This window comes from Mastomys coucha, unplaced genomic scaffold (assembly GCF_008632895.1).
Source record: "Mastomys coucha isolate ucsf_1 unplaced genomic scaffold, UCSF_Mcou_1 pScaffold22, whole genome shotgun sequence".
In the NCBI taxonomy this organism is placed as follows: Eukaryota; Metazoa; Chordata; class Mammalia; order Rodentia; family Muridae; genus Mastomys; species Mastomys coucha.
Window position 1 is genome coordinate 248,441,390 of NW_022196905.1, and position 11,108 is coordinate 248,452,497.

The following is an 11,108-nucleotide window of genomic DNA, read 5'->3' on the forward strand; positions in this document are numbered from 1 at the left end:
TTTTTTTTTTTTTTTAAACTGAGGGGCTTTCCCGATTGCTCACCCTTCCGTCTAGTTGTACAGCATTTGTTCTGGGATCTGGGCTGGGCTCCCTCTGAGAGCCACTGCCATCTCCCTCCACCTGCCATGGACCTCACCTGCCATGAAGAACGGCTCTCTGATACAAGATCCAGGAGACCTCTGGCTCTGGGCACCTGGGGATAAAGATGGTTTGGGGGGCTGAAGGAGCCATAGTGTAAATGCTTCCACTAAAGGCCTGAGAACAAACATATCAAAAGAATAGAAGTGGGTAGTGTTAAAACTGTCTTGAGCAATCATATAAAGGAAACCAGCGTCATGTAAGAGATATATAATGATCGCACAAAATCACTCAAAGGCAGACTTGAAGGACAGAGACCAGAAGGAATAAAACCTTTTCTGACAGGGGCTTCAGAATTTTAATAACTACCAGTTTTTTATTGGTGAAAATATGGATCCAGACAGCACAGCTGCTCTCTCAGACTACCATGAGCATGTTTGACACGTCATGATTTCCTTTAAGAGTGGCCTAGAGACGGAAAAACCGCTAATGAGTTGGGCAATTACCTTGCATCTATCACCTGTCATCATAACTGGCTGCTGCCTGTCATCCCCACAATGCCAGGACTGGAGACAAATGGGACTGATGTCATTTTGAGCTCTTCATATATTTTGACCATAATTTGTTTAGAGCAGAGCCATTGTTTTTATGCTTTGTTTTGTTTTGTTTTGTTTGGGAAAAAAGCATGCCATATAGACTGTGTGAAAGTGTTAGAACTAGTAAACAAACAAACTTGGGGGGAGAGAAGATGCTGCGGCACGGTCACCTTAGTTAAAAAGTCACTCTAAGAGAGTCTGGTGACCACATTAGACTACTTGACTAACACATACAAAGGAGCTCCGAGTGTGTGACTTTATCAAGACGAAATCCATCAAAGAACTGAGTGATCGTCTAACCAGCTTGCACAAGATGAGAATCCCCAAATCTTGTATGGCAGAGAATCTCTTTGACAAATACACCCTGGGACAGACATAATGATCATAAGAGCTAAGCTGAGTTCCCCCAAAGGTGTGAAGACAAAGGGAGAGAGGTTATAGTATGTGGATTTGGAGATAGTATGTGCTTAGAGACTTTTAAATCTTTCCCAGAACCAACTTTCTTTGTTTCTTTCCTTCCTTCCTCCCTCCCTCCCTTTTTCCTTCCTTCCTTCCTTCCTTCCTTCCTCCCTCTCTCCTTCCCTCCCTCCCTCCCTCCTTCCTTCCCTCCCTCCCTCCCTCTCTCCCTCCCTCCCTCCCTCCCTTCCTTTCTTCCTTCCTTCCTTCCTTCCTTCCTTCTGTCTCTGTCCAGCTGTGGTGATCAGAGGCCTCATGTTCACTCTGTTGGTAGAGTTGATTGTCATGAGGGGGCACTTTCAACTTAGTCAAGCAACAGATGACACGGGATCCTTAGTGAGCAGCATTTGTTTATCTTGTTTGGAAGCTAAGAGTGGTAAACTGAGGAAGCAGCTTATGTGCCCATGTCCTTCCTGAGCTGAAAAGTCCAGAGTTGGCCTGAAATGAGCAAGAACACACCTGGTCACGTGGAATACAACCCCTTGTTTAATGTGCTTTTGTTCCAAGCATTTGACATATAGTTTTAAATATGATTTTCTAAGTTTTCCCATGTGTGACAAAGCTATAAATAATGCATGAGCTGGAGCTGGAGAGAGATGGCTCAGTGGTTAGGAACAACAGTTGTTCTTCTACAGGACTCAGGTTCAGATGGATGTAGCTAATAACCATCTGTGATTCCAGTTCCCAGGGATCCAAGGCCCTGTTTTAGCCTCTATGGGCACTGCATGGATACAGTACACAGATATACATCCAGGCAAAACACTATAACATGTTAAAAATCAACATAACATGTATGACCCATATGCAGGAAGTAACAGTATTTGCTCTGAATCCCTTATCCTTTTAGGTGACCAAAGAAAATATTTCAAACAGACAAATAAAAGGCTCGAGGAGTCCATGGGGGCGGTGCATCGGAGGATGGCCAAAATGATCTCAGGACTGCACAGCAAAGTCTTGCCACCCATGAGCCCGAAGGTGGTCACAGAGGAGGAAGTGAACCGGATGGTAATGTACCATAGAGTTTCTACATAAGATGCTTAGCGCAGTATCCTTGCAACAATGCTGTTTTTGTTCTTCCAGAATATCAGAGCATTGCTGACTGATATCATGCCAGCCTCTAGCATGTTGGAGTACATAAAAGCCTTCCACAGCCAGAGAACTTCTTATATTGCATACGTACTTCACAGGGCAGGGCTGGATTGGGTAATCAATTACAATAAGAGTTTTTGTCTTAGTCCGTTTTCTGTGCCTGTAGCAGAATGTCAGAAACTGGACAACTTGAAAAAGTTTGTTTTGTCTTACAGTTGTGGAACTTAGGAAGTCCAGGGCTGGGTAGCTCCATCGGGCACTGGCTCTATGAAGCACCCACGTGTGGAGGGAAGGGAGCTAAACTCCAAGAGAAGCATCAGTTCAGCCACGAGCTCTGACACATGAACTTGCAGGGACATACCCAAACCATGGAAGTGTGTGAATAAGCTTACTAAACTTCTCTGGATGGTAGGGAGAGCCCTGCGAACTCCCATTCAGTGACAGTCAAATGGCAGATTCCCACAATGTCCATCATACTAACCCGTTACCCGTGCATTGGCAAGAATTGTTGTTGTTGTTTTTTTTTTTGTTGTTGTTGTTTGTTTTGTTTTGTTTTTACTTTTCAGGACGCAGAGCATCAAAAAAAGAATAAATGGTGCCCAAGAAAATACGTAGTTTCCTTTTAAAATAAAGATAGCTGTATTTCTAACATGAAAACAACAATGTGCTAGAAACTGGATTATAAACCATGTGCTGTAGATTAGAAACCAGTTACAAAAAAGCCCAGTGCTGACAATGATACTTCCTATACTTTAAACCAGATCTCAAGTTACATTCCTTTTTTTTTCTTTTAAAGATTTATTTATTTATTTTATGTATATGGGTTTACTGTCGCTATTTTCAGACACACCAGAAGAGGGCATAAGATCCCATTACAGATGGTTGTGAGCCACCATGTGGTTGCTGGGAATTGAACTCAGGACCTCTGGAAGAGCAGTCGGTGCTCTTAACTGCTGAGCCATCTCTCTAGCCCCTCGAGTTACATTCTAATTAGAAAAATAAACTCAGTCTTTGCCTCTTGTGGTAGCTGCTGGTACATATCTATATAAGGCTTTTTGTTAAGATTTTGTTGTTTGAATTTAAGCCACACTATTACTGATACCTCTTAATAATCCTGTTACTCTCATCTGTGTTCCAGTCAAAAAGAAGTTAAATCCAAGTTGAAAACTATGTTAGAAATGAGTCTTCATTTGAATGTGTTCAGTTACAGAGCTCGGGCATTCTTGAAGAGTTGTAGAGTCAAACCCAAATCAGCTGAGTTATGTGCCCTAAGCTGTTATAATCAACCTTGGCTTTGACTCTGCTAACAATCACGCCCTCCTCACATGAAAAGTAGGCCTGGAACAAGAAGAACTTTCTAGAACAACAACCAGTGTATAACAGTCACAGGCATGGGGTAGCTAATTCTCTGCTGGGCTAGTTTTATTTAAGTGACAAATTACATGTATTTTCTTATAAAATTGGTAAGTATTGAAGCATCTGATTCAGGTGTGTGAACGTGATTGGCTACAAGATCCAGACCCGATGCAGAGCTTGCTTCTGAACATGTCACACATTTCTAAATGACTAGATCATACTTGTGTCTCTAATTAGAAAAATTGCCTCAGTCGTGATGTAGTCTAGTTAAGTGCCCCGGTGCTTTGCTTGTCTGCCCTGTTGGTTCAGAAGCAGAGCTGTCTTCACCTTCAGCTGTAATGTCTTGGAGTGGTTTTTTTTTTTTTTTAATTTTTTGGTTTTTGTTTGTTTGTTGGGGGGTGGTGGTTTTGTTCTTTGGACAGATTCCTGTGCAGTTCTTTGACTCATTTTCTCTAGGGTTCCATTGTGCACTTATCTTCAAAACCAAAAGAGATATGCTAGTATATGTCACATTCAGTTGCTGTACAAAGACCTCAGGAGTGCATGGGATTTCTCTTGTATAATTTAGTTATCGTCAATATTTTATAAGGGAACTCAGTGGCATCCCACAATTATCCTGAGAGATGCACATACAAATCATTCCTTACTGGTGCTTAGGAGAACACTTCCTCAGCTTAACAGTGTTTGAACGGGGCTCTCATTTGCATTCTAGCTGACACCCTCAGAGTTCCTGAAGGAGATGTCCCTGACTACGGAGCAGAAATTGGCAAGTACACGAATTATATGCCGACCACAGATCATCGAACTCTTAGATATGGGAGAAACAACACATCAAAAGGTACATCAAAGGCTGGAGAGACAGCTCTGTGGTTAAGAGGGATTGCGGCTCTTTGTAGAGGACCCAGGTTCAGTTCTCAGCACTCACCATGTCAGGCAGCTCCCAACTGACTGTAACTTCAGCTCCAAGAGATCTAATGCCCTCTTCTGGTCTCTGCAGGCATTGCACCCCCCATGTGCACATAATTAAAAATCAAAATACAATCTCTTAAAAAGCACATCAAGCTGAACATATCAGTGTTCAGAACAACAGATGAGAAGTAGAAAGTAGTGTTTTGGGGCTAGCCAATCCTATCCTGGGTTGCTTCCCTTCATATCTGTTGGTCTCTGTGACACGGCAGTAAAGCCATTATACTTAATAAAAGCAAACCTTATTTAAAATCACTTTTGACTAATTCCACTCTCTACCTAGTTACTTCTGATCAGTAGTTAATACAATTGTTTATAGGCTAAGAGTAATTCCAAGGTTTATATCAGCCAAGCCCAATTAGGTTTTCTTCACAAGCCAGCCTTCCTTACCTGAACTGCCCACTAGTAAAGAAGGGAGGGGCCAATGAGCATTTGCTGCCTGGTTTTGGCCCATTTCCAAGAAACTTTCAGACCAAAAAAGAGTGATGTTTCATTTTTCTGTATTTTAGTGTAGGCTATATGTTCTTGCCTTTAGGGGCAAATAGTTATTTAAAAGAAGAAGAAGAAAAAAAGAACAACAACAACAACTTGGGACTGGAAAGATGGCCCAGCAGTTAAGAGTACTTGTTTCTTTTACAGAAAGAGGTTCACTTCTTGGCACCCACTTGGTGGCTCATAACCATCTACTGTTCCAGAGACCCACTGCCCTCTTCTGGCCTATGTGTTACTGCATGCACATAGTGCACATACATACACGCAGGCAAAACACTCATACACATAAAATTAAAACTAATCATTGTTTTTAAAGAACTTATTTTCTACATTTTAGATAATTTCTTAAGTTATATGCTTCACTTTTCTGCATAGATTATATTATGAATCTCCACTGCTGGGACTACTGCAAGTGGGCCCCCCTCAAAATCCCGACTCCTGAGTTGTCTGAGCTCCATCGCCCATGGGACCGTGTCTCTGAAGTCTTTGCTCGTATTGTCTAGAACCTACAGGACCTCACAGTTCTTAGCATTGCTCTCTTTATTTGCTGATGTAATTTTCCCTTACAGCAAACATCCTTCCTTCGCATCTGAGCAGGAACAGTGTTTCCCAGAGCTGACTCCTCCTCCTCTGGTTTCTTTCCTCTCTCCCTCAGGACTGGCAAAGCAGGCAGGAATTGTGGGTATGGTTAATGTAGCCCCATTTAATGTATTGCACTGAGCACTGCTGCGAAGGACGAGAGTACCAGGTTGCCTTATGTCCCCTCCCACTCCCTTCAGCTCTCTTGGTTCCATGTGTGCTCTGGATTTGAACCATCTCTCTCCAAGCCGGGGCGGGGGGAGCATCAGCCTCTGTTAATTCTTTCTAGATAAACTTACAGATCTTGGCTTCATGTCTCTGATCCTGTTTGCATATGGTCCTCTTAATTTAACTGCAGATTTCATTCCTACCCAGTTCTAAAGTTGTGGGTTTTCCCTTTAACAACTTCATGGGTGTTTTACTTCATGATCTTCTGGCATTAGATGATGCTCACAGAGGCTGAAAGGCTGGCTCAGCCCTCACCCCTCGGGGACAGTCACACTCCAGTCTGCGCACTCTGGACTGTGTGTCCTTCATTCACGCTCAGTACTTTGCTCAGACATGACTGGGTTTTCCCGTGTCACTGTGTGCCTTGTTTTATCTGCAGGAAGTTTATTTCCTAACATTTCAGCCATTTTGATGTTCCTCTGAGGGTGCTCCCCCCACCCCCCGCCCCAGGAGCATCAATTATGGATGCATCGGGCCTTCCTTGTCTGCTCTTCTTCTGGCGTTTCCTCTCCAACACACTTTCCACTTTGTGCTCATCTGCTTTATTGAAATGACACTGAGCAGGCTGTCCTCAATGTCTCTTCCTTTGCATTCTGCATCTGTCTCTCTTAAGTCCAGTCCAGCGGACTCTGCTCAGCTCTGGTCATCTGAAGCCATGTCTCTCTTGTGAGCCCTGTAATCCATTAGTGTCAGATAGATCACACTCACTGTGCTTTTCTGACTTGACTTCTGGGATCTTCCTCTTTCCCTGAAACTCTCCTTTCTCTCTCAAATTCATTCTGAGATCAGAGCCTCCGAAACATGTTTTTTCGACATGTGACCCCTTTTGTCTGAAAAAAATGTTAAGTTGACCATGATCATGTAGGCATAGAAGATAGATCTGTAAAACAGACCTGGGGAAATGGCTCTGTAGGTAACATGATTGCTGCACAAACCCGAGTTCTAATCCCCAGCACCCATGTAAAGACAGGCATGGTAGCACAGTCTATATTCCCAGTGTTCCAACTGGGGGATAGGAGCAGAGGCATGATGATCCCCTGAAGTCGTGGGCCAGCTAGCCTTGAATGTGCATGAGCAATCCAGAGACCTCCTTTGCCCAAAACATGGGGGAAGACAAGAACTGATACCCCAGAATTTCTTCTCATGTCTATACATGTGCCATGCACATGCAAGCAAACACTGAGTATACACACACACACACACACACACACACACACACACACACACACACTCACATATTCACATATAGTGTCCCTTTCCACATACTAAAAAGTTTTTAAAAATCAAATACTTTCAGAAAAGATAAGCATACATCTGATAATGAATGATAAAGGTTAGATTATAAAACAACCACTTGCCATTTAATCATTTTCTTTGATTTTTCATTACATCTTATTTATTTATTTACTTACTGTGTGTGCACATGTGCATGCCTAATATCACAGTATGTGTGTGAAGGTCAGAGGACAACTGGTGGGAGTCAGCTCTTTCCTTCCAACATGTGGGTTCCTGAAATCAGACGTAGATCCTCAGGCTTGGCAGCAAGTGCCTCTACCCATTAAGCCATCTTGCTGGCCCCCAGTTTTAATCATTTATTAAATATGGAAGCAAATTTACATACTAACGAGATGAATGTGCTTGTTTATTTTTCATTAAGAATTAATCTTGGTTAAATACGCTGCAAATGGAGAGGATCACCAACCTTTTTCAGAGCTGATTGATATTTTGGTGTCATAATCCCCAGTGTTCAGACGCTGCCTTTCAGAAATACGAAGCACAAGATGGCAAAAATCTGTTTAGGGCCATTCAGAAACTGCCAGAAATTCTATATGAATTCTAAGCCAAAAATCATTTAACTTTTTTTTTTTTTTTTTTTTTTTTAATGAAACTCAAATCCTCAACAGAAAGACAGATTTTAAAATCACACAATCTGGTTCAGAAATGCACTAATTTGACATTTCTGTGCTGAGGAGTCATTGCAAGACAATATTACAGGTCTCCCTTTTCTGTAAGTAACCATTTCTAAAGGAACAGAAAACACTGTATGTTCAATAAAAGCATTGTAATTCATAGCGCAGAATAGTGTTTCAGGCTGCCTTCGCTGCCTTAGCACCATACAACAGCAGCCATGGTGTGGGTGTGATGCATGCACATCCATCTCATTAGTATGCGAGGTGTGTTTAGAGCTGAGGCTGCAGTAAAGTCACAAGGTATAGCACAGGCCATGGCTGCCTGAGCCACCTTGCATTCATTATGCACTTGATTTTGAATTAATTTGGGGGTCGTGCACTCAGAAAACTTTTACTGTGCACAAGTTTTCCATGACCCCTTATATTCAATTACGTGACCCCCCATATGAGGTCACGGTGCACAGGCTAAGAAGCTGTGCCTCAGGTGACCCTTTCTAGGGGAATGACATCTCTGATCCTCTTCTATTGCTTGTTATTTACATATTTAATGTTGCAGGTGCTGGAGAGGTGCACAGGGTGCCTCCTGTCTACTAGGCAACTGCATTTCCACTGAGTTCCATCCCCAGCCCATGTGTTTTGAATCCGATCTTCACATTTGTGTTGCATGCTCAAACTTGATATGTTGGAGATCCAAATGCAGACTCCAGCTCTGCCTCTCAAAGGCCGTGTTTCTTCTTTTGCCTCTTACCTCCTGCAGATAGTAACTACATGTATCTTGTTTTCCAAGTGCTTCAGAGTTATCCCTGATATCTCTCCTCTCTCTCTCTCCCTCCTACTTCTCTCTCCCTCTCTCTCTTCCTCTCTCCCTCCCTCTCTCTCTTTCCCTCCCTCTCCCTCTCTCTCTCTCTTTCTGTGTCTGTCTCTCTCTCCTTCCCTCTCCCCCCTCCCTCCCTCCCTCTCTCTCAGGTATGTGTATGTGTGGTATACATGTGCATGTCTGTGCCTGCATGCGTATGTGTGGTATGCATTGCATGTGCACATGTGTATGCATGTATGTAGAGATTGGCATGGGTTCTTGACTCTCCACCTTACTTATTCATTAAGTCAGGGCTTCTCACTTGAACCCAGAGCTCCCAGGCTTAGTTAGTCTAGCCAGCCAGCTTATTCTTGGGACCACTCCTCTCTGCCTTCTGAGTGCTGCCGTTACCCTGTCTGCCCAGTGAGTAACAAGTGCTTCATCTGCTGAGCCATCTCCTCCGCCGCCGCCACCCTCTACTTCTCTGTTTCTGTCTTATCCCCCCATTACCAGCAGTCCACAGAACGGCATGGATGAGGTTCAAAGGTGTAAATGAGGCTTTGGCAAGATGGATAGTGGGTAAAGGAGCTTGCCACCAAGCCCGATGACCTTGGTTCTATTCTCAGGTCCCCTCATGGTAGGAGAGAACCAACTCCCACATGCTGTCATCAGGCCTCCATGGCACATGATAGTAAGGACAAGTTTGCACACACACACACACACACACACACACACACACACACTATAAATGTAATTAAAATGTAAATGAGATCATGTTACTCCCACACTTAATACTACCAGCGACCTCTATTACTCTCACAAAATCTAAGCTTGACTCCCAGATTCTAACTAAGGCCTGGCTTCATCTACCCCATCTTCCTCCTGGCTCCTTGTCTTTCCTCTGCTGTGCAGCTATTATCTTCTAACTATCCTTCCTTCTTACTCCTTATGGGTAGTTTGAATAAAAATGGCCCCCACAGAACCACTGGGACTGGCACTGTTGAGAGGTGTGATCTTGTTTGGAGTCGATGTGGCTTTGTTTGAGGAAGTGTGTGACTGGGAGGGGGGCTTTGATGCTCACTGTGGCATTCTCTTCCTGCTACCTGTGGATCCCGATGTAGAACTCTCAACTACCTCTCCAGCACTGTGTCTGCTGCCATGCTTCCTATCGAGACAATAATGGGCTACACCTCTGAACTGTAAGTCAGGCCCAATTAAATGTTTTCCTTTATAAGAGTTGCTGTGATCATGGTGTCTCATCACAGCAATTAAAAAAAAAAAAAAAAAAAAAAAAAAGCCCTAACTAAGACACCCTTTGTCACATGAAGAAAGAGTTCTCATGAGAGAATGGGGAGATTAGTTGCCCTGTTACTTAGGAAGCTGTGGAAAAGCCTCCCCAAGCTAGGCAGATGTCTGGAGCAAGTCTCACACAAAGGTTTGGAAAAGGGCATTCCAATTAGGAGGAGGAGTAAGTGTAAAGGCCGGGAAGGGTCGCGCCTCAGCCTTGTGAGGACAGGGCTGTTGGTGGCTCTGTTCACTACGCTGTGCTCAGCATGTGGACAGGAACTTGAGGTGTTGGGAACTCAGGGTTTATTGGAAGGCAAGTTGTACTTTCATCTCTTCCAGCTGCTTTGCCACCCCTGTATCCTTGAATATTGTTTCGTGCTTTTTTTTTTTTTTTTATAACTGTTTCCCTATGGTATGTTTTACAGTGTGGTGAGGTGGTGCGGTTTAGATTGTCACTGCTTTGTGGGGCTGAGGATATAGGTCAGAGGCAGAGCACTAGCCTAGCCTGCTCTAGGCCTAGGGTCAGTTCCCAGCACCATAGAAACAAACAAACACATAGAATTTTCATTGCTCATAGGCAAGAATTTTCTGACACACGTTCTTTACTCAAGAGCTGAGGAGATGGCTCAATAGGTAAAGTGGTTGCCATGGAAGCCTCCAGGGACCTGAGTTCCCATCCCCAACAGTCATGTAAAAGCCAGGTTCAGTAGCATGCATTTGTAGCTGACAGCTGATGAGGCAGAGACAGGCGGATGAGTGGAGCTCATTGGCCAGACAGTCTACCCACTTGATCCAGCTTTAGTAAGAAACCCTGGGGAGTGATAGAGGAAGACACTCAACATTGACCTCTGACCTGTGAGCCAGAATATACACATATATGTGTGCACACACACACACATACACACACATACACACACATACACCACGCCACACACACATAAAATTAGAAACCCTTCATTTGTTATATTTTTCTACTTCTTTCTCAAGCATTATAACATGTATGTATATTGTATACACATGTATTATCATTATGATTGTTATTGTTACCCATCTTTGAAGGGAGGGGACTCTACCTGGCCTTGCTGTTCTTGGTCAGTGCCCTTGATCAGTGGCGCTTCTCCATGATTCTCAGTGAAGTTTTATGAAGAGCTTATAAGCTTGTGAATGTTTTTGGAAGGAGGATAGTTTTCTTAAAAAACAAAACAAAAGAAGGAATGAAATGTCCACCTTTTGGTCTTCTTTCTTCTTGAGTTCCTTGTGGTTTGTGGGTTGTT

The 11,108-nt window shown here is 43.4% G+C and overlaps 1 protein-coding gene across 5 annotated transcripts in view; it reads left to right on the plus strand.

Annotated features, from left to right (window-relative positions):
- Hydin (HYDIN axonemal central pair apparatus protein) overlaps nt 1–11,108 on the plus strand; it is a 421,354-nt gene that overhangs the window by 72,154 nt on the left and 338,092 nt on the right. For all 5 annotated transcript variants that reach the window (XM_031341421.1, XM_031341424.1, XM_031341423.1 and 2 more), the window contains exons 2-3: nt 1,979–2,136; nt 4,289–4,414. In XM_031341421.1, coding sequence (XP_031197281.1) covers nt 1,979–2,136; nt 4,289–4,414 — 284 coding nt within the window. The remainder of the gene's footprint in view (nt 1–1,978; nt 2,137–4,288; nt 4,415–11,108) is intronic.